The sequence below is a fragment of the Aethalodelphis obliquidens genome, unplaced genomic scaffold (assembly GCF_003676395.1).
Source record: "Aethalodelphis obliquidens isolate GAN/ISIS:26980383/991018 unplaced genomic scaffold, ASM367639v1 scaffold5, whole genome shotgun sequence".
Lineage (NCBI taxonomy): Eukaryota > Metazoa > Chordata > Mammalia > Artiodactyla > Delphinidae > Aethalodelphis > Aethalodelphis obliquidens.
In genome coordinates, this window is record NW_020837949.1 from 63,670,958 (window position 1) to 63,695,044 (window position 24,087).

At 35.2% G+C, this 24,087-nt stretch overlaps 1 protein-coding gene across 8 annotated transcripts in view; it reads left to right on the top strand.

The window, feature by feature from the left end:
* The first annotated feature begins 1,032 nt into the window (after positions 1 to 1,032).
* PHF14 (PHD finger protein 14) overlaps positions 1,033 to 24,087 on the top strand; it is a 198,273-nt gene continuing 175,218 nt past the window's right edge. For 6 of the 8 annotated variants that reach the window (XR_003432009.1, XR_003432010.1, XM_027102542.1 and 3 more), the window contains exons 1-4: positions 1,918 to 2,110; positions 2,197 to 2,307; positions 9,914 to 10,692; positions 17,043 to 17,187. Coding sequence is in view for 6 of the 8 variants with exons in the window: in XM_027102542.1 (XP_026958343.1) it covers positions 1,933 to 2,110; positions 2,197 to 2,307; positions 9,914 to 10,692; positions 17,043 to 17,187 (1,213 nt within the window). In the remaining 2 variants the exon portion in view is untranslated. Of the gene's footprint in view, positions 1,696 to 1,917; positions 2,111 to 2,196; positions 2,308 to 9,913; positions 10,693 to 17,042; positions 17,188 to 24,087 lie in introns of those variants that run through there. The other 2 variants (XM_027102544.1, XM_027102545.1) reach the window with 2 other exon arrangements.

A 24,087-nucleotide genomic window follows, 5' to 3' on the forward strand; every position in this document is an offset into this window, starting at 1 on the left:
ACGATAGAAAGATTTGAGCGGGTACATAGCAGTGGCAGTTTGGGTCAGGGAACTAAAGTTTCAGAGAGATTGGAGGGTCAGAGAGACTGCATTTTTAGCAGTGATTAGGAACACAGAAATACGAGGTTGCAGTAACTACTATTGTGGTGGAATATCCTGAGGCATTAGAGGTAGTCCAGCTTTCGGGGAATCTGACTAGTCATACTCTCTTCGTCCTGGTCATTTGCACATGTCCTTTCTTTGGTCTGGAACCTCTGTCTCTTTTTCTCCCTTCTCCAGCTGGTTCAGACACTATGTCTGGATCTAAATATAACTTTCTCCAGGAAGACTTAGCATGTGTACTTTTTCTCTGGCAGTCCTTTTCACAATAGATAGCAATTGCTCACTGACTTCTGTGTATCCTCAACTGTACCTTAAGCTCTGGCAGGGAAAAGATAACAACTTTCTTGCTGAAGGTTCAGCCTGTATGTAATCATCCCATGACTTGTACTATATAGGTATTTACTAATTTTTCAGATTTAATGTTATAAAATTTAATTCCAGTTTACAAAAGAATTCAACACGTTTTCTTTAAAGAATAAGCGTCACTACTGCAATGTATGATTTGATTCCTGTGTATTTCATTTACAGCCCTTTGTGACACGGTATTTCCCCATGTTACAAACATTACCACTCAGTGTATATCTGGGGAATAAATGAATCAATTGAATCGGCTTCATTCAAATCGTCCTCTATCCTTGATATATAAACATTTAGAAAGTATTAATACTGCTCAGATTCTAACATTTTAACATTGTTTTTAAAAATAATTAACCTGTATGTGAATAAACGTGGCGTTTGAAACTGTTGAAGGCCTGACATCCGATTGTACATACTCTCCTCATATCTTTACAGATTTAAAAATTCTCCTTATAAAATAAATTATCTAAATGTATGCAAGGCACTATTCCACATTCATGGGGCCACACATCCTGCTCCATCTCGTCAGACACAAAAATTGGCCTTCCACGGATTTGGACTGAGGGCCGGGCCTCAGGGACTAATTGGCCGAGAGTCTAGAACTCTCTACTCCCCCCTCCCACTGCTCCGCTCCTCTTGGCTCCCTCTCGCCTTCCGTTCGGTTCCTTCCGGCTCCGTTCGGCTCCTCCTCCCTGAGGGAGAGCGGAGGCGAGGCCGGCGCACGCGCCCTCGGCCCCTGCTGCTCTTAGGGCCGCTTTCTGTCTGGTGTTTTCACTTCCTTCTCTTCAGAGCTGTATCCGGGTCGTTGTTTTCCCTATTGTTTTAGGCAACCGGCCTCGGATTGTGTAAATTCTGAGTCTTTTGTTGCTTTTGTTGCAGGCTAATAAACTTTTTCTTTCGTTTATTTTTTTTCTAAGAGTTTAAACAGGGGAAGTTAACTCCCCAGGGCTGCCGGGTTAGCCGCGCTGCCTGGGCCGGAGGGCGCCTTTGGCCGGGGAAGCGCCAAAGGAAGCCGCGCTAGCGGCCGGGGTCCGTTCTGCGAGGACCAGGGGCCGGGGGGCGGGAGGGGAACCGCGGGGCTGCACCTGGGGCGCCCCGGTCTGGTCCGCGGCGCCGCCTATTTTTAATAGCATCTTTTGGACTCGTTTCCTTGGTCTCAGTCCTCGACCTCGGCGCTGCCTGGGCTCTCGCAGCCTCTCCCTAGGTCTACTCCAAACGACCACCTCGGATTCCTTAGTAAGTGTGTCGGAGGCGTCCGCGGGGCGAGAGGTCCATTTCAGTCCTTCTAGGAGTCAGGGCCGGCTGGAGCAGGGCGGGGGTGGGAGTGTCCTGCGGGAAGCTGGACCCTTCGTGGACCTCCCCCAACACGGTCCGTGGGAATGAACATAGCTTCTCATATTCCCTGGGCTTTGCAATTTCTATTGACTGTTACGATGTCTAAGTGACGGATTACAAGCGAGTTTCAGAAGCAAGATGTTTAAGAGGGCCAGTTTCGATTTTGGTCGGCTTGGGTTCGTCTTTGCTGCACCTCGGGGCTGGAGCTGCCCGTGGAGCTGCCCGGCCCTCCCCAGCCAGTGTTCCCACCCCAACCTTCCCCCACACCTTTTGCTGAGAACTGAATTAAGACAGAGATTTGCACCACCTGCACGAGGTCATCTGTACCTTCCCTCAGTACCACAGCTCTCCCCCGTGCTTGCCGTGATTGTGAATGACGGTGTAATGTTTTTCTCTTAACAGTGGATCGCAGCTCCAAGAGGAGGCAGGTGAAGCCTTTGGCAGCTTCTCTGCTAGAAGCTCTCGATTATGATAGTTCAGATGACAGTGATTTTAAAGTTGGAGATGCTTCAGGTAAATGTTTCCTTCTCGCTTCCCTTTTCCCAGCTTTCTGCAGTTGAGCTGATTTTCAGACTTTTCTTAAAAAGAATCCGTTTAATTAAAATGCCAATATAAAGTTAAAGCACATAAACTTTATTTTGTCTGTTTGTTTCCCACCTTTCCCTAAGATCGTATCACTAGATACTGTCACTGCTTCTGTTTTTTTTGATATTTACTTAGATAATTATCAGAGAAGGCCTTATTCCAAAGATGCAGTAAATGCTGTAAATCAGCTATACCTTATTAAAAAACAAACAGAAAGATACAAAGATGCAAAAGTGTTTTCTCTGTTCCTTACTTTAAAATATATTCATGCTTATTTTATGGACAGAGGGGAAAAAAAAATCTAGAGATATCCTCAAGTAGAGTGACATCCTGAGAATAACATGAGCCATGAACAGCCCAGGAACAGAGTTCTTCTCTTTTCATATCACTTGGCATCCTCTTGAGGGGAGTTTTGCTTTTTGTCTGTTAGCTCCTTTACCAGAATAGAATTGACCAAAAAAAGTTGTACTTTGGTAGGTGCTGGATCTTGTGGATTGGGCCTTTTAAAAATATGAGGTACAAAGTATGCGTGCTTGCTTGTTATATTTTGTGATTTTAAGAACAATAAACGTCTTTAAAGAGTCGTATATTCACATGGTACAAAATTGAAAAACAGAAAAGTGTGGTTTTCCTTTTATTTTCTGTTCATTGTAACACACACACGGACACATATATACATATAAAGTTTTCATTGCAGGAATCTGAGAAATACAAATTATGTTTAAATATTTTATGTGAAAAATACAAATACATGAACAATAAAAATTACTTAATTCTGTCCCTTTTGACAGAAATTTAAATAAAGTGAGAAATTAGAGCCCTTTCAGTCTTATCTTTTTAACAGTTTTAAAATATTCTTCCAGAGAATTTTTGATGCTTAGTCATATCTCTCTGCTTTCCTCTGGGTTTTCTTTTTCTTTTCTTTCTTTCTTTTTTTTTTTCTGTTCGGTATGGTAGGAAGGGATGAAATTTGGTTGTGTTTTGTTACTATTTTACTTTTAATGGCATCAGCAAGCAGAATTTGCATTGTGATTTACCAAGAACTTTTTGTTTCCACAATCTCATTTAATTTTTACAGTAACTCTGTGGAGGAGATATTATTTGACAGATAACAGGGGCACTGAGTTTAAGGAATTTGCATGAGGCCACTTAGGCCTAAATGGATCTAATCCAATTCTTTTGACTCCCAACATTTAGAATCTTTTTATTGCTTAGATCCTAAAAGTAGATAGGTGTAATCTTAAATTGAAACTACTTACTTACTGTATCAAGGTGACTAATTGAGGTTACTTCCAGCAATCAAAAGTTAAGTTTATCTTGATCAATGTTTTTAAACCTTTACTTCTCAGCTCTTTCATCTCCCATTTCGTTTACTGTTGTTTGGTACTTCCAAAGAAGAGAAAGAAAGGGAAGGTAAAGGAAGTAAAATTCAAACCTATTTTAGTGCTCTTGGTGAAAACCTTGGCAGAAAAGAATATTCTTGGCTAGAATGTAGCTTTGGTTTGTCATGGTTGAGATTGTAAACTGACAAAAATAGTTAGGTCTCAGAAGTTATGACTTAATTTGAATACCATTAGGGAAAAACTCCAAAGCTTAATTTCTTTAAGTATTCCATAATTATTTTTATGAAAATAAATCCTGACTTTGTATGTAATTTTTCTCTTTGTTTATTGACATGTATCACTTCCCTTTACAAGGGTTAAAACAATCTAATGATACAAATTACTTTCTCAATAATTTTTGGTATCAAGCAAATTAGAAACTCCTGACCTTGTTAAAGCTTAATCATGGTTGATGGGAATTATCTGTTACTTGTGACAGTGGTAGAATGAGTTTTGTTAGGTTGCTAATTTTTTTTTGAATCTCCTAAAAGCACTCAAAAATGTATACTTTCTGTTACCTAGTCTGCTATACTTGTAATTTACTTCCTGGGCCCCAAAGGTCACAAATTTATTTGTGTAGTTCTTGATATGTTATCATAACTGAGAGTTTAGAAGAGAATGATTTTGTTTGAAATAGGTATTAGTAGAAATTGAGTTGTATTTTACACTCTTGGTTAAGGTGCATTGTTGTCTCCCATAGCTGAGATGTTGGCTTACTCTAGATTACCAGTGTTTCCTGTTTGAATCCTTTCTCGTCTCTGTGTAAGACAGTTGGACTCTTACAGGAAATAAGACATTAGACTTATCACTGTTTTCCAAACATGCTGAAGTTGTGGGATCCCAACCCTATTTAGTAATAGGTGATTAAACTGGAGGTGGAGAAATAATAGCTAAATAATCTTTAATGATAGCTAATAATAATCTTTCTGATCATAGCTTCTTTCAGAACTAGTCATGTAGACATGACTAACTCAATGAACTACTGACTTCCTTCAAACTTAATGTTAAAATGGTTAGATTAGTGGCCCTCAAGTTTTAACTGATTCTGTGCATCAGTTTATTCTGATTTTCATTTTGAATTCTGAAATTCTGATGACAAAACTTCATATTTCTGTTTGGCTTTAAGAATAAATATAGAGGGACTTCCCTGGTGGTCCAGTGATTAAGACTCTGAGCTTCCGGTGCAGGGGGTGTGGGTTCCATCCCTGGTTGGGGAACTAAGATCCTACATGCAGCAGAGTGCAGTCAAAAAGTAAATAAATAAATAAACAAGAATAAATATAGACATTTCTGAAAAGTTATCACCCTTGCTGATAGACATTATTTTTGTGCTTCTCAGATGATAACATAGAGAAAGATAAATATTATTCAAAAATGACCTGCCAATAAGATTGGCAGGTGATTATAAAGAGTTAATAATTATCAGGTTATACCTTTAGAAAATTGTGAACTAAAAATAGATCATCTTTTATCTTTAATGTGGAAGTAGGGCTAAATTTCTCATTTTTGATTGAGGACAGTCAATAAATACATTTTCAAATTAGTCCTAAAACAGTGTGTAAGTGTATTAGAGTTATGGTGGTAACCACCAGAAGAACTGTATGTAGAAAAGTGAGCTGGTACCATATGAAATTATCAGCTTTATAGGTCTAACACAGTTGATTATTGGCAGTTTCATGGTTTGGCCTAGTTAAAGTGGTTATATTTGAGACTTGGACTTAAGATTGGGTATAGGATAGGAGATATTTAAGATAGGATTGATTACATTTAGTAATCTACATAATGAATGATTATGAAAATAAGTGCATATATTACTTTTATTAAACAAGACAAAATAGCAGTGCTGTGTCTTCCCAACCCCCTAGCCAAAGTAAGATGGCTAATTTTAGATCTTGAGCCATAGTTTAGTTGGTCCAAATTGCCAGAAAGCAATTTAACTGGAAGAGTCAGGCTGAGAGTTTGCCTTGGTAGTATTTTGTGCTTAACTTCGTTTGGCTAAATGGATCAAGATATGTTCATTGACCAACTGTAGCTTTGTTTAAAAGCACTTTGCTGGACGTTATGGTGAATTCACAAAGAAATAATGATAATGTTAGAATAATTAAATAAAATAGCAGATAGATGTTATAAGGCATGATCAATCACTTGTGTAGTCAAGTCTTTCAGAGGAGATGGGACTACTTGAGACTGGATTTACAATGATTCTTTGAGGAGATGAGACTTGAACTAGGAACTGAAAGAGAAGCAACCTGGGTAGGGGAAACATTAGGTGTTAAAAATGTGGAGGATGGAAAATATCGTTTATACATGGAGATCAGGTTTTGAGTAAAAGCACAGTATAAGAGATGAGCCTGGGGAAGTAGAATGAGGTCAAATTGAGGTCTTACATGCTAGACCAGTGTTTCTCAATCTCAGCAATATTGGCATTTTGAGTTGGTTAAATCTTTGTTGTGAAGGCTTGTCTTTTGTATTGGAGGATGTTTAGCAGCATCCCTGTCTTCTACCTACTCAATGCTAGTAGCACTTACTGTACCTAACCCCTACCCTAACCCTGCCCTTTTGTGGCAACCACTGTCTCTAGACATTGCCAGATGTTTTCTGTGGGAAAAATTGTACCCACTTGAGAACCACTGGTCTAGATCTCTAAGAAGATGTAAAATGACACAGCTGGAACTGGAGTCAGAAGTAGAAGATGAGTTGTGTTCACTGATTGGCTTTTTAGAAAGAGATATACTAGATGAGTTAAAAATGTTTCCAAGATGATAACTGAATAGTAGACTGGTGATCTGTCTGTTATCTGTTATATATATTTATAATCCTAAATACGGTTGCACCAGATCAATAAACAGAATAGTTAAATAATTAAGGTTGATGAACAAAGATGATTTTTTATATTGCAAAGTTAACATAAAACTCTGAATTAAATCATATTGATTTTATTATTTAATATTTATCATGGGGGAAACTTAAGCATTGAATATTGTGAAGGGATTCTTGAAGGTTGGTTTCTAATCTCTGTAATTGTAAAACATTTAACTGTCTGTTAGCTGAAATAGCTATTGCTTAGAGAGGTTTTGATATATTGTGTTTTGTTTTTTTTTTTTTCTTTTGCGGTACGCGGGCCTCTCACTGTTGTGGCCTCGGCAGGCGGACTCTCAACCACTGCGCCACCAGGGAAGCCCTGATATATTGTGTTTGAGAAAGGTTACCTTTTATTTAACTGAATAGGAGGTGGGGATTTCCATTTTAAAGATTTTTCTTCTAATGTAAACATTTTTATTGTAGACTTAGAATTAACTCTGTTCTTATGCCTGAAATAGCTGTATTTGAAATATCTGGTTTATTTCTCTAGTCTGTTATTACTTTTTTCTTTTATTTAAGGTTGTAAGAGTGATGGATTTGAAACGTTGTTTGAGTTGGTAGGAATGGGAAATTTTTCATTACAGCCTACAAAAATAGAATTATAGACAGCCAAGGACAGTGATTTTCTCATTGTCATTATTACTAAGTAGTGCCATAACTAAATATTGTTTATCTCCATCCCTCAAGTGTGTATGTACCAAAAAGAACTTATGACTAATCAGTTGAAGAAGTTATTTTTCAGAAATCAAAGAAAGATAAAATTTGATATATTCCTGATCCCAGCAGTTGGAGTATGGAGAATGTGATATATTTGGAGAATGAAGGGTTGGGTAAGCTACTAGGATTTAATTCGTGGAAAAATCTCACATTCTTCTAATAATGTTAACAAATATAAAGCATTTAAATCTTTTTAAAATTCTGCTTTCTATTTAGGCATGATAAGAAAACAAAATCAGAATCAAAGAGTATCAATTTCCCTGTACTTTTAAAAATAATCGATTGGCATTGGCAACAACAACCAAAGCAAAATTGCAGAAATTCTTGACATTCTGTAAAATTTACAACTAATAGCAAAGTTGGATTGGTCTCAGTTTTGATCAGGAGCCCACGTTTGTGCCCCACTTATCGTTCTTTTATATCTACTGTTATGTTTTTATTGGTGAAAATTATTAGGAGTACTTTTTAGTTACTTAAGAAAAAATTCTACAAGGTTAATCCAGAGGAAAAGTTCCTTTTCTCCATTTCCCAGGGCTGTTAATTATAGCATTGCTTGCTTTAGTCAGTGTGCACAAGGATCTATCTTTGCCTTAGAAGTGTTTGGTCAACTCTGCTTATTATTATATCCTTATCTAAAAATATCTAGGAACTATTATTTTTTACCAGGGGTATTTTTCTTGGTAGGTTGGATTTAATTGTTGTGAGTGGTATAAAAAAATCACTTCTTTTCCTAATGATTTGTAGAGCTGTTGGACTGAAAATAAGTCCCCTATTTGTAAGTGACATTGGGTCCACGCTCTTTTGGAAATTTAAGAAGCTCACAAATCCAAAGATGTTTCCTAAGTTTGGCATGAATTTATTTGATGGTAAAACCTGACTGGAACTGATAGAAGTTTATTTGTAGCATTTACTTATCATACTTGTAAATATTCATACTTTTCACTGCAGATGTAACGTATTTGATTACAGTACAGTACCATAGACCTTACTGGAGGTGTTAGTGTAATATATTGTGCATACACAATGCTACCTTTCTAAAATCTGAAAAAATCTAAATTCTGTAACATGTGTGGCTCCAAAATTCAGGTAAGGGATTGTTGGCCTACATGATATTGCTCTTGTGTCCTTTACAAGATTGTTCAGGATGAGAGTGTTTTGTCACAACAGTCCTGAATAAGATGTAGGCACCTGTATGATAATCTTGAGATTGACAGTGATTTTATAGGTTCGATCAACATCCACTAAATGTTAGTCTTTATTTTTTATGTGATTTAACTTGCAGGATTTTTTTCATCAGCCATTTTTAAAGGATTTCTGAGATATTTTAGAAACCAGATACTAATTACAGACAACTTTTTTTTACTTTGAACACCCAGGCAATTATAGAGGCTAACACTGGTTGAGTTAACAGAAATTAAAATGGTATGGAAACATGAATTTTTTCACCATTTTATTGTTACCCTTATCTTGGTTATAGGTACAAAATATTCATCACCCTACAGATTTTACTATTGATGTTGGCTACAACTTGACTGTGACTGGTTTGTTTCCCACTTCCTCCTGCTCCCCTTCCACCAATAACCCTCTCCACAAATATTTTAGATTTTTATTTATTTGATTATGTGTAAAGAGGATTAGAATGTTACTGAGTAGTGTTGGTCTAAGAGGGCCTGAGCTGCCCCAGACAGGAATGGAAGGCACTTGCTAGAAAGCTTATGGTCCTGCATGAACTCTTTGAGGTCCTCAACCTATCTTTTTAGTGACTACTGTGCTTGCTCATTTCCGAGATGGATTAGGTTTTAAAAAAATGCATTAATCTCTTTCATTCTAGGGTCTGTAGTAGTTACTGCCTAGAATTTTTGGAAGTTTAGGTAACTCTTTTATTGATATGAACAGTATCCTGATAATCAGAAAAATTGATAACTTATCTTGCAACTTCCATTTTCTGTGCCATTGCTATTGTCTGTTTTTCACTTGTGTATTTGGTGATCCTAAAATTGATTGGTATATTAGGGATGTGGTACAAATTGACTGTCATAAATGTCTATGTTCATTTTTGCTGGGTAAAGAGCGAGATAAATGGAACAAAGTTTTTGGGTCATATTTTTCTTGTTCTGAATGTGACTCAGTGCATGTAAGTCCATATAATTTATGAAAGAAAGATGTAAGAGAAGAACAATTTGGTATGTATTACATTATCATAAAGTTAAAATCAAGTGCTCAATTTAAAAAGAAGCACATTTACTTTTCGAAAAAAATTGCCTCTAGGGTACCAAGTATAGCGTGAGATGTATGACACAAAATAGTGGTCCTCGTTTTAAAGCATATTTTAATTTAGAGTTACATATATTCATCTTCATTAGTGCTATATTGAACTAGAACCATTATTCCAGCTTCATTGATTTATTATTTAATCAGGTTGGGAACGTCTACCATTCTTTGACTTAAATTTGTTTATATTGTTTTGCAAGTTATTCACAAATTTTGGTGGTTTCATTTGTGTCAGCGTTGTGTGTGTGTGTGTGTATGTATATACATATGTGTGGTTTTTTTTTTTCTCATATTTTCAACAGATTCTGAAGGGAGTGGTAATGGAAGTGAAGATCCTTCAAAGGACAGTGGAGAAGGTTCCTGTAGTGATTCTGAAGAAAATATTTTAGAGGAAGAACTGAATGAAGATATTAAAGTAAAAGAAGAACAACTTAAAATTTCTGCAGAGGAAGAAATACTATCATCAGAAAAACAATTAATTAAAGTGGAAAAGAAGGAGGAAGAAGAGAATGGAGAGAGATCTAGAAAGAAAAAGGAAAAAGAGAAGGAGAAAGAAAAAGATAAAGAGAAGGAGAGAGAGAAGGATAAAGAAAAAGCAACAACATCTGATAACGTGGCTGCTTCTGCTGCTTCCACCACACCAGCCACAAGTCCTCCTGCTGCTAACACATCTCCTTCAGTCCCCACGACAACAACTACAGAGGAGCAAGTCAGTGAGCCAAAAAAGTGGAACCTTCGTCGCAACCGACCACTTTTGGATTTTGTATCCATGGAAGAGCTGAATGACATGGATGACTATGATAGTGAAGATGACAATGATTGGCGACCCACTGTAGTAAAAAGAAAGGGAAGATCTGCATCTCAGAAGGAAGGAAGTGATGGAGACAATGAGGATGATGAAGATGAGGGAAGTGGGAGTGATGAGGATGAGAATGATGAAGGCAATGATGAAGATCATAGCAGCCCTGCCAGTGAAGGGGGTTGCAAGAAGAAGAAGAGTAAAGTTCTTAGCAGAAACAGTGCTGATGATGAGGAACTGACCAATGATAGCCTGACACTATCTCAGAGCAAGAGTAATGAGGTAGATCAACCCAATTTTTATGATATCTGTCTGTCTGGGGAAAAGGGAATTCTTCTCTAAACCATTCTACCCGTTATATTAAGTGGCTTCCTTGAAATCCTGTTATAGACAGCTGTGGTAGTGAGTGAGCACCCTAAATGTAACATTTATTCATTTGGTCAGCCTGCCTTTATTGAGTATCTGCTGTTTGTCACCGTCCTCAAGGAGCTCACAATCACCGTCCTCAAGGAGCTCAGTCTCTAATTCTTAGAGAAATATTTCTATATCCATACCCTTGGGAAATAGTAGAGTTTTCCTTTCCTTTTTCTGTCCTCTCACTCCATTGTTCATAGGACTGCTGAATGGTGCTGAGTGGATTATGACAACAAAGGTCACCTTTCTTTCAACTTAGTTACATCCATATCCGCATAAAAATTTAGACTTTTAGAATACTTTTGAGCAGGGCAACAAACAACTTAATGATTGTCTCAGGCTTTTAGAGATTCATTTTAAAGGTTAATTTCTTTTTCAGTTGTAGCACCCATCTGAATAGTCACCAGATCTTTGCTTTAGATGTATGGGAGTAAATACAAACTATATATTTACATATTTTTAGTGAATAAGTTCTCTCTACAAAGAAATGAAAACAAACAAACATTTCTTATCCTAAAACAAACATTACTATCATAAAACTACAGTAATGACTCAGTTCTTCCACTTGAAGTTCTACTACTGAAAGTTAGGTTTATCCATTGGGCCCAAGATGCAACATTCAAGACTCTTCAGTCAAACACATTTGTGTCTCTTTGTCTGTGTGTTTATGTATATGTTTTTCTTCAAAAGAAAGACTGAGTTGTCGTCTTACATGTAGATGTACCTGTTACATCACATGTAGAACTATAATAAGTCTGTCATGCCATTAATGTGTTTATAGTCTTAAAAATTCACTTCTTTAACAAGCACTTATTTTTTTGTTTTTTCATATTATTGAAATAGGTTAAATTGGTAGAAAGATTTTCCTTCTATGCTTTATTCTTTTACATTTCTTCTGTTTACAAATTTTACATAGCAGTGATTTTCTATTTTAAGTTTCATTAAAAAATTTGGTGTTTTACCAAAATAATATATAGCAGATTAAGAGGTGTTGTATGTCAGTAGAGAAGAAGCAGTTTATATTTTACATTATAAACATTGGTTAACTTCCAGGTTGCCCATTTTCTTAAGAAGAACATTGCCTGATTCCAGTGCTTACCTAATTCCTATCTTTAGGTAAAGGAAAATCGTCATTTGGAATATAGTATTCATAATGATGTAGCACAGACAGTTCCATATTTCCAATTTAAGGAAACAGAAGTATGGAAAATCTAATTGTTCATACTTGATTTAAACATGTATCCAGTTTATTTTATAGCACTTAATACTAACCTGTATCTACTGACTAAGTTTACCTTCTGCAGTATCACGTTCTTCATTTTTATTAGCCTGACATTCATAAAAGGAGGCTGGCTAGGATAGAGGCAGTATGGATTAGATTTATGCTAAGGTGTGGGGGAACACCTGCATATGTCTAGAAATTTGCCATGTAAAATGTATACAAATTATCCATTTGTTAATAATCTGTAATACATAACAAATTGCTTAAGAGATTGTAGACTCTTCCTTATGACGCATTTAAAGGCCACATGTGCTGTTTAGTTTTTTTCCTACTAAACAGAAGAGATTTTAGTAAATAATGGGACTTTATTTATTTAGGTTAATAGTCCGAAAGGAATGAGATTCCAGGGCATTTCTTGGATAAGTGCCTTGATACAGTTGTCAAGAAGATCCTTCTTATAGTAACTAAATTAATTCCTTTTGTGTTAATTTATGTTAATTTTCCTTTTGCTCTACCCTATGCAGAAATGTAGAAGAATTTATATAAGGTTAATTTTCCCTCAATAATATTCTACCTGAAAGCTTAATAACTGGTTTTTTCCAAGACTGTTATTCAAACTCTTCAATAATTTTTGATGATTCTAGTCCTATATAAATGTCATTTAAATTAGATATTAAATTTTAAGAAAGAACTAATCGAAATTATTTTATATTTCTAAATTTCCTGTTCTTATAATCTTGATTTTGTAAAAAAGATGACTAAAGGTAATCCTTGTTGTCTTCTGGCCAATGTTTGTATTTTAATCTTCCTGGTTATTTTAGGTAGTGATACCTTGCCAAGTGTTCATTAGTTAATATGTATATATTTGATTATATTTGAAGTTTTATTTTTCTATGCTTTTACTTTGTTTTCAGATACTACTTTGTAATAGAGATAGCTGAAAATGTGGTTTTAGAATACATAATAGAATTGTATTTAGTCTATAAGCAGGAGATTTTTTCTTGGGTGCTATGTCAGGTGCTTTTGTAGGGATATGGTGTTGGGTATCATGTAAATGATGCCCAGGAACTTTCATAATTTTGAAATTTCTTAGGGGAATTTGACTTTTTTTTTTGAGTGGAGGCCTTTTATAATTGGCTCTTAATGGTCTTACCATGCCTATGCTGTAGGCCTTGAAATGCTCTAGAGCAGTGGTTCTCAAACTATTTGGTTCAGGACACCTTTATAGTCTTAAAAATTGAGGACCCCGATTATTATTCATATAGGTTATATCTTTTGATATTTGCCATTTCCAGTTAAAACTCAGAAATTTAAAAAAATGAGATGTATAGAAACACAAAAGTTATTAGATTGATGACACCGTCACGTGTCATGTAACTTCTGGAAATCTTCACCATACACCATAAGAGAGAGTGAAAAGGCAAATAGCCTTAGTATTTACCTTTTGGATCCCCTGGAAGAGAGTTCCCCAGACCACGCTTTGGGAACTACTGTTCTAGATTTGGGCATTTGATAGCCTGCATTTTCTTCACATGGGCATATACCTTTGTCAGTGGCATTACGGCATTTTAGTGCTATCTGAAACAATCCCGTTGGAATATGGTTACATGTCTTTTTCAAACTTTTATCTTGAAGTTTTTGAGATTCACCAAGGTTATCTTGCCTTTAGTTTTCTGAAATAAATTTTTTGGGGAGGGCTGTGTAGTATTTTCAGATAATGGTTCCCATTTTCAGGACTTTGAAACTAGAGCTTTGAATGAGAATTAGTATATGATAGAAAATCATCTCAGTATACATTTTCAGGTGGAAGTTTTTTTGGGTTTTTTTTCATAATGTTAAATAGATTAGATGTCTTGCCATGTGAAGAAATACCAATTGTCATCTGAATTTTGCTAATTAAAATGTAAACATTTTGCCAAAATTTTTAAATAGCCATTTCTTTTGGGGGCTTCTGACTTATTAATCATTTGTCTTTTTACACATTTCAAAATAAAACAAATTGCTCTAAAGCCTAAAAAAAATCAGTTTGTAACATTGTACAAAAATTACTTGAGATTCTTGAAAATTTAACCTTCTTTAAAAACTTCTAGGAAGAACTATTGGTCAAACTTGGTATAATAATTTTTTCTCATTTTCAGAGCAATAGGATTCTTTTAATTCTGGTTTTATATGAAGGGTGCTGGAATTTCCTCCTATTAAACACACATATAGCTTAGTTAGAATTTACCCTGTTGTATATGTTATTTATAATAATCTTTGTGGAATACATATATAAATGAACACTAAACATATTTGAGAGCTGATAAAAAACATTGGGCAGAATCATTTTTGGTGTAAATTTTAAATCCCAAGGAGAAAAATGAAATAATTTACAATAAGGAGTCATTGATTTATTACTATAGTGCTCCATTTAATCTTAATAATTACCATTAGAGTCCATTAAATTATTCCATAGTATTAAAGTTATATCCTAGATGTGCCATTCAAAACCTATTTTCCCAAATTCTATTTTTATGTAAAAATCATATTTTCAAATGATGTATTTTGTGGTAAAAACTTTAGCTTAAATATTTTCTCCAGAAACTTGAAAAATGATATGTCTTTAGAAATACGCTATTAAAAATTGATACTAAATTGACTTTTGTATTCTGATCAGAAGTGCGCTTCAAGCCATGTTTGATCTATTGAAGACAACCTAGATAACTTTTTAAGAGGATGTATTGTTTAGATTTTCCCATTGAAACATTGTCAGCCATTTGGTTAGGGTAATATTGTAGGACTCTAAGTTATCCCCATTTCTATCTGTTTGTATTTAATGTCTAGTAAGAGTCTCAAATGGTGGGGATCAGAGGGTCAAAACTGCCAGTTAATTTTGTTTTCTCTGCCTCTAAATGATAATATGTGTAGAGAGAAAATGGAATAGAGATAATTTAGACATTTACTGTTTTTCTGAGCAAAATGGCCAAATAGGAAAATAATAGAACTATCTGTTGATGCCAGTTTTTCTGATCCATAGACATTTACTTGTTTCCCACATGGGTAAACCTTTTTTTTCAAGGGCTGATTAGTTGTAGTTCCACCAGGGAAATACTGGCAGAGCCCATAAACATGAGTAGCCTCTCAGTCATCAAACTCTGGTTGTTTGCTAGATCTTTTTCTGGTCTGTGATTTTTTTTTAACCTAGATGTGGTACTTTAAGAAAAAAATTTTTTGGACTTATCATGGGAAAATATTTAAAGTACCAGTGTTCATTGAGGCTTATAACCTTTCTTTTGGGGTTCCAAGGAAGATTCCCCAGTGTAATAAATGGTCAGCTCATGTTTCTCTTTTTGGACCACCTACAAAGAAGTACAGAGGAAAGGAGAATGGGAATGAACATTTATTGAGTACCTAGTATGTCTCAGGAACATTCTTGCCATACATTATCTTGTTAAGTCTCACAACAACCTGATGAGGTAGGTATTATTTTTATCATCCCATTTTACAGATGAGAAAACTATAGCTTCGAGGTTCAATAGCTATTAAGTGAGAGCTGAGAATGAAACCGAGGAACATTTGATTTTAAGGCAAATGCTGTTACATTTGAAGCATTGCTAATGGGATGAAAATCTGGGCAGATTTTTGTTTTGCTCACTGTACTAAAGTACTTTAAAACATGAGTTTTCTTTTTAGGAAGTTTTAATCTTTATTTGCTAGCCACGTCCAGAGCCCCAAACTATTGATACTTTGGTTTTATAACAAAAAGGAGCAAAATACAAAATTTTAAAGTACTAGAATTCTCAAGAGAAATGATGCCTCCTTGTTAACTTTTGCATTCTTTTTTGATTTGTTTTTTACATTAGCTGCAAGTTTAGATTTATTACACAGAAAATATATTGAAAGAATGTTATTGTGACAGTCACGTGTCTTTCAAATGTTATTTACAAATTGCTATTGAAATGACTCTAAAGGTTACGTTTGGATATTGGTCAGTTTAAAAGAATATAGAAATATAAAAATGTTAATATGAAACAATATAGTTAATGTGTGATATGGAACTAATTTATTTTGTTTCTGAATATGGTTAGGTTCTTAAATGAAAATATATAGACTCAAGTGCCATCTTTTATTATATGTAATGCTGAGCCCAGTGTGTTAAATATGACAAGAATCGTCATCATGTTAATTTGTCATTTAAAGTTTAAATTCATAATGCCGAAGGTTTAAATTAAATGGAGCACACTCTTCCCTTTATTTTTTTATATTCATTAATACATCTTCCTTTCTCCTTTTATATTACAATTAACTAGGTATCTTTATTACCAGTTTTTACTAGATATTTCTTGACATAAACCTAATAGAGTACTCTGACTCTTCTAGCAATCAGTCAATCTGGATTCTTTTTTAGATGGTTTTCTGTACCTGTATACACAGATTTCCTATGCAGGCTTTCATGGATCTATCATCCAGTGGTTTGATGACCCTGGAAATTCTGGATTCCCCAGCACTAAAGGAGTGTAGTCTGTAATATGCCATCACATACATATTTGCTTATACATTATCTTGATTTTTTTTAACTGTTTAATATGTGTGTGTCTTGTCTCCCCAAGATAAGATTATAAGCTTCCTAAGTGTAGGAAACATGTCTTACAGTTTTAAAACCCATATATAGGGTTAGTAATTACTTATGGGTTAATTTTTCCTTTCTTGTAGTTTCAGGGGTCAGACTATATCCAGAATGGCAAAGCAGATGAAGGGTTGTTGGTTATAAGCTTGGTTTTATATTTCCTAGAGGAGAGAGAATATGGGGCTTGCAGAGAAGTGAAAAATTAGAGAGAGGGTGCTTAGAGGGTCCTTTGACAAAGAGGTTCACTTCTCAAACGTAGCATACTTTGAAATTACTAAAATAATGGAGTATGCAGCATAATTTTGAAAATGTGTAAAATGATTTAAGGTACGCATTTTATTTATTAAAATCACCTTTTAAATATGTGATTTTCTAATATTTTAATATTAGGACTCGCTGATTCTTGAGAAGAGTCAAAACTGGAGTTCTCAAAAAATGGACCATATTCTGATTTGCTGTGTTTGTCTTGGAGATAATAGTGAGGATGCTGATGAAATAATTCAGTGTGACAATTGTGGCATTACAGTCCATGAAGGTAATTTTGCTTTGTTTTGTTTCCTTTTAGAAATGGCTGGTTGATACTGCATTTATATAAGTAATATCAGTTACTTTACATATGTACTATACTAAGGTTTTCCTGTAATATTTTATGATATTTGAACTAAGACATACTGAATTTTCAAAGTATAATGGGTGTTATTTTTCAGATTACGTTCACTTAAAATGTGTTTAAAAAAATTAAAATAGATTATTACTGTATGGAAATCAGTATTTCTTTGAAGGTCATTGTTATGATATTTTCCATCATGGCATTATTTCTAGTTTTTAACTGAAATTTAGATATAGGAAAACATCTAGTATGTTAGTCTAGTAGAATGTATTATTTAAAAAGTTATTGTTGAAGTCTAGTGGTATTATAGTTTCTTCTTTAATAGTTACACTTTTAAATTTTGAACTTGAAAGGAGAATTTGTAGAGTTCATCTTTTAAAATTTGAATATGTTGAAATGTTGAACATATTTTTATATGTAATGTGTAATTACATATTACGTATAATATGTTGAAAATATTTTTCCTGATTATGAATTTTGAACCTTTTTTATGTAACTTTTTTGTTGTACTTTATTTAAAATTTTTTATTTTGACATAATTTCTGACTTATAGAAAAGTTATAAGAGTAATAGAATTTCCATATACTTGTCAGTCAGATTTCCAAGATGGTGACATTTTGCTATATTTGTTTTATCTTCTCTCATATAATAATTTTTTCCTCACCTCTCTGAGGGTAAATTGTAGACAAAATGTTCAGCTCTACCCCTAATACCTCAATGTATATTTCTTAAGAACAAAGAACAAGGGCATTCTTTTACACAATCACATAATTATCAAAGTCAGGAAATCAGCATTGATAGAATACTATAATCTACCGATTATATTCACATTTTGCCAATCATCCCAATAATGTTGATTCTAGCAAAATAAAATCCAGGATTATGAATTGCATTCAGTTGTCATGTCTGTGTAGTTTCCTTTAATCTAGAACATATTTTGAGTCTTTTGTGTTTCATGCCATTGGCATTTTTGAAGAATACAGGCCAGTTCTTTTATAGAATGTCCTCAATATTGGGGTTTTCTTACGTTTTCTCATGATTAGGTTCAGGTTATGTGCTTTTGGCAGGGGTGCCATAGAAGTTATGTTGTGCTGTCAATGCATGTATGTTTGTTTGTCCAGTTACTGGTGATGCTATTTTGATCACTTGGTTGAGAGGGTGTCTTCCAGGTTTCTCTGTGGTAAAGTTATTCTTTTTTCCTATCAGTTAATTTTTTCTTATCAGGGCCATGACTACTGCAAAACAGTGTTTCTATGGCCTTTTCTTACTGGCCTTTCTGGTATTATAGTTCTTCTCCCAAATAGTTCTGGGTGTCTGCTGGACTTGAGACCTGTGGGGCCTGTGCTTCTTTAACCAGTCCTCTTGCCTTCATGTGAAGCTCCCCTCCCTTGCTGCTAAGACTCACTGTGGGAATGTCTCCTATTACTGTTATTCATTCATTTATTTTTTTCAGTAATGTTTGTTTAGTACCTTCTGTGTGCTAGGCATTCTGTTGGTTTTAGGCATGTAAAATAAACAATATAGACATTGCTGACCTCATGGAGCTTAAAGTATAGTAAGAGAGACAGGAATGAAAACATAAAACAATAAGTATGTATCAGGTGGTGGTCTGGACTATGGAGAAAAATAAATCAGGAAAAGGAATATTGGGAGTGCTACGAATGGGGGTGGTTGAGTGGGTAGGTGGAAGTTTGTATTTATAAAAGCTTACACAGGAAATCCTCTCTGTTATGGTGATATTTGGGCAGTGACCTGAAGGATGTGAATGAGCAAACCATGTGAATATTTGGGGAAAGAGCACTCCAGAATGAGGGAGTAGTGAGTAAAGATGTTGAAGTGGAAACGTGTTCGAGGTGTTTGTATAATGACATGAAGGTTAGTGTGGCTAGAATTGAGTGAGTGAGCTGATTAGTGGTAGAGGCAGAGCTGGGGGCAAGCCAGATGAGGCCTTGAAAGTCATAGGTTTCAGATTTTACTGTGATGGATCTGGGAAGACCGACATGAGTTTTGAGCAGAGGATTAATATGCTTTGATATATGTTTTGGAAGGATCACTCTGACTGCTGGGTTGAGAGTAGACTGAAGTGGGTCCAAAGTGGGAATTGGGGAGACCATTTAGGAGACCATAGCAATGATCCAAGAGAGGAATAGGTTTTGAGGTGGAGAGTAAAAGTTTGGTTTTAAATTTTTAGAGTTTAGGTAACATATAGGGGCTGGCGAGATAAATTTGGGACTCATCAGTCTGCAGATGTTATTTAAAACTGTGAGCCTGGATGTGCTATCTAGGGAGTAGTGAAGTGGTCCTAGCACGTCAGAGGAGATGGGGAACACATTGCCAGTGAGATAGAAGAACCTTAAGTAGTGACCTGGAGGTTAAGTAAGGAAGATGTTTCAAAAGAGAAGGTAGCTCTCAAATACTGTTTTTAGAGTAAGATGGAAACCTGTCTTGTGGGAAATTACTCTAATGCAACCGTAGACACCCAGTACACTAGCAGGTAAGCCATCCCAAAGGTCATGGGAAAAAAAGGGTTACGGACAAAATGTTTATATCACATGATTTATTAAATAAGTGTAAAATACATAAAAGCAAGGGGAAAGATACAAAATTAGTTAACAGACTATGTACTATCATTTCTGCCATATTCTGTTGTTCACACAGAACAACGCTAGTCAAATGTAGGAGGGGACATTCCAAGAATGTTAATACTGTGGGCCATCATAGAGGCTGCCTACCACAGATGCAGATTATATGGCATGTTAGTGTGCTGATGGAAGTGACCAGTGGAGAGAGAAAGTTGACAATTGATGATGTAAGGAGAGAAAGGGGAGCAGTTGGTGGAGCAAGGGCTTTGAGTACAAGGCTAGAGAGGATGGGATCCAGTACCAAGTGGAGAGATTTAATAGATAAAGGTAGCCATAGTAACTGGAGGGAAAAGAAAATATATGTATACAGATGTAGATAGGATGTTAGATGTGGTGGTCAGAGCATGTGGAAGTTGTTTTTTGAATGCTTCTTATCTTTTCAGTGAAATAGGAAGCAGTCATTAGCAAGAGTGTTGGAGATTTGAGGAGTGAGAGGTAGGTGTAAAATAGTTATTTGGGGGAATAACACAATACTTAATATTGTGTGTGTGTGTATACATACATACATGTATTCACATGTATATATTATGTGTATATATCATTACCAGATAGCAATAAGGAACCACTTTAGATTAGTAATGAATATAAATTGAGACCCGTCAACATGGTTGTATGTATGCATTTTTTTTTTCCCTCCAGGAGTGGTTCAGATTTCTTGGAGGAGTTGCAGAATAGTTGAACATCAAAAGCAGCAGCTGTGCTGCCATTGTTGTATTGATCACCACTGATGGTCACAAGTATGTTACCATTGCTTGTATTCATGACTGTCATTGCTGATGTGTGATGCAGGCATGACCAGTACTATTAGTGTTGTTGACATTTCATCATGCTGAGGGCACTGTCTCTACTTCATAGGTCATAGGTTTGACCATGGATGTGATTTTTAAGGCTAGCACAATGGTTTTAAGAAATTGAATTGATTGCTAACATTTAAAAACTGGGAGATTTTATTTTGCACATTCTGGAATTCGTTCTCTTGAAGTTCTGACAGCAGTAGGTTTTCACTCTCTTATGGCAACAATCCTCTGGAGCTGAATAGGGCTGCCTCCTGCTGGTGAAGCCTACAATCTTCAGTTTACCACTGTCTTCTCTCAAATCCCTTGCTAATTTTTGATAGTTGCCTGGTCCCTAGAAGTATTTGACTGTATAGTTCCTCATCTACTTTGAGGGTGATGTGTCTTGCTGCTGGTAGGCAGGCTCCTACGGCCATGCGGTCTCAATGTCCCACAGCTATGATAGTAAAGCAACTGCTTTATTGTACTATAGGTCCTTCATTTTGGACTCAGGCCTGAGTCTCCTGGGGACTAGTACCATGTACAAATCAGAATGAACCCTCCCCTCTGACCTCTTGTCTTATTTATTCATTTATTGAAGTATAGTGGATTTATAATATTATATTAATTTAAGATGTATGAAGTAGTGATTCAGTATTTTTATAGATTTTACTCCATTTAAAGTTATTACAAAATAATGGCTGTATTTCCATGTGCTGTACAATGTATCCTTGTTACTTATTTATTTCATACATAGTAGTTTGTATCTCTTAATCTCCTACCCTTATCTTGCCCCTCCTCCCTTCCCTCTCCCCACTGGTAACTGCTAGTTTGTTTTCTATATATTGAGTTTCTGTTTTGTTCCATATGTTTGCTGTTTTATTTTTTTAGATTCCACATATAAGTGATAACATAGATATTTGTCCTTTTCTGGCTGACTTATTCGCCTAAGCATAATATTTACTCTCTAGGTCCATCCACATTGTTGCAAATGGCAGAACTTCATTCTTTTTAATGGCTGAGTAATATTCAATTGTGTATACCAGATCTTCTTTATCCATTCATCTGTCGATGTACACTAAGGTTGCTTCCATATCTTGGCTGTTGTAAATAATGGTGCTGTGAACATTGGGGTGCATGTATCTTTTCGAATTAGTGTTTCTGTTTTCTTTGCATATATACCCAGCAGTGGAATTGCTCGTTCATATGGTAGTTCTATTTTTAGTTTTTTAAGGAACGTCCATACTGTTTTCCATAGTGGCTGCACCAATTTACAATCCCACCAACAGTGTACGAGGGTTCCCTTTTCTCTGTATCCTCACCAACATTGTCTTTGTCTTTGATTTAGTCTTGTACCTCTTCGATTCTTGTTATGAGTTCTTTCCCAATAGATTCTTGTTTAAATGAATGTAGATTTCTGGAAGGACACCCCATTAGTTCTCCTGATGTGTCTAGAGCTATTAAAAGTTCATAATGATACTTGTGCTTCAGATGAATAGTCTCAATAATGGCAAATCTACTTTCTTTCTAAGGAAGGTTTGATTTTTTAGAAACAGCCAAAAAATCTTTCTGAGTCAAGGCAGACAAAGAAGATTATCAAACTGAGTGGTAATTTCATTTAGGTCAAAAGCAAGTTGTGTCTATAAAGTCATGTAGCATTTTTTCTTGTGTTATTCATTTAAATGGCTCTGATGGCACTTGAGCATTTGCTAATGATTGCTCATTTTTCTCCCAAGACTAACTCATTAGAATAGGGGAACTATTTTTATTATGAGAGAAGGAAGAAGGGAAGACACGGAAAGGGAAATTAATACTCCTGAGTGTGATGCTTTGTAGGCTTTTTGGGAGCAAGCTAATATGTGGAAAAAATAAATAGGGAAAACAATAAATAGAGAAACTGAGTAGTTTCTCTATTCAGAAACTGAATATGTTGTAGTATAATTGCTTTGTTGGGAGTATTGTTAATTCTGTGAACTTCAGATACATTCAAAGTTAAAGATGCAAATTGTAAATCAAAGTAAAAAATAAATCTTGAGTTTTTTATTTTATTGTTACTACTTTCTTCCTTTAGTGTAATTTTCCCTTTCTCTCATTAATTTTGGGGTTTCTGTTGTATGATTGTGATTATATAATTCTCTTTCTCACTTTCTTAGTAGCTTTTCTTTCTTTTCTTAGTAGTAGTATTAGAGCTAATATCTTGAAAGATTCCTAGTTTTGGAGATTTTAAATGATCTGTTTTGGTTTAAGGAGAAGTGTTATTAAACATCAATGTATATTTTTATAAACCTAATGGATTAAAGTTATGATTAATATAGTGTTCTAATAAAATTGTTATTCCCTGTTTGTTAGTAAACATACCAAATATGGTATTTGGGATCCTTTTTAATGGAATTTCCTGTAGGTCATTTTTATCTACTAGTGCAAAAGATTCCTTGCCAAATATCCCTATTTGTTTGAGAAGGGGTTGTTTTAATATGGATATACTCCCGACTTTTCCATTTAAGGTTTTTCAGTAGCATTTGGATAGCATCACTAAGAAATTGTGTTGATTAGTAGATCTGTGAAGACTTTTTCATCTTCCACTAGCTTTGTAGCAGTCTTGTCTACTAAATAGAAAAAGAAAAAAAAACACATCAAACCCTGCTTAATAATCTTTGGTTACATGGTTGAATTTCTCTTTTGAGGAAAAGTAACAATAATCCTCAGTACAGTAATGTGCAGCCTGATCAGCATATATATATCCTGGAGATGTTTTGGGTCAAGTCTTACTGACACTGTTATGCACCCATATTAATTGGAACCTGGGTTGAAAAAATATGTAATGATGTGTGACCTGGTCCAAATAACGTAGATTTTTTTGTTTTTTATCTTTTTTCTAGGTGGACCATGGTCTTACTCCCTTTTAGCTTTTAATCTTGTGTATAGTGTTAGGGAGTGTTCATATTTCATTCTTTTACATGTAGCTATCCAGTTTTCCCAGCAGCATTTATTGAAGAGGTTGTCTTTTCTCCATTGTATATTCTTGCCTCATTTATCAAAAATAAGGTGACCATATGTGCGTGGGTTTGTCTCTGGGCTTTCTATCCTGTTCCATTGATCTAGATTTCTGTCTTTGTGCCAGTACCATACTGTCTTGATTACTGTAGCTTTGTAGTCTAGTCTGAAGTCAGGGAGCCTGATTCCTCCAGCACTGTTTTTATTTCTCAAGATTGCTTTGGCTGTTTGGGGTCTTTTGTGTTTCTATACAAATTGTGAAATTTTTTATTCTAGTTCTGTGAAAAATGCCATTGGTAGTTTGATAGGGACTGCATTGAATCTGTAGATTGCTTTGGGTAGTATAGTCATTTTCACAATGTTGATTCTTCCAATCCAAGAACATGGTATATCTCTCCATCTGTTTGTATCATCTT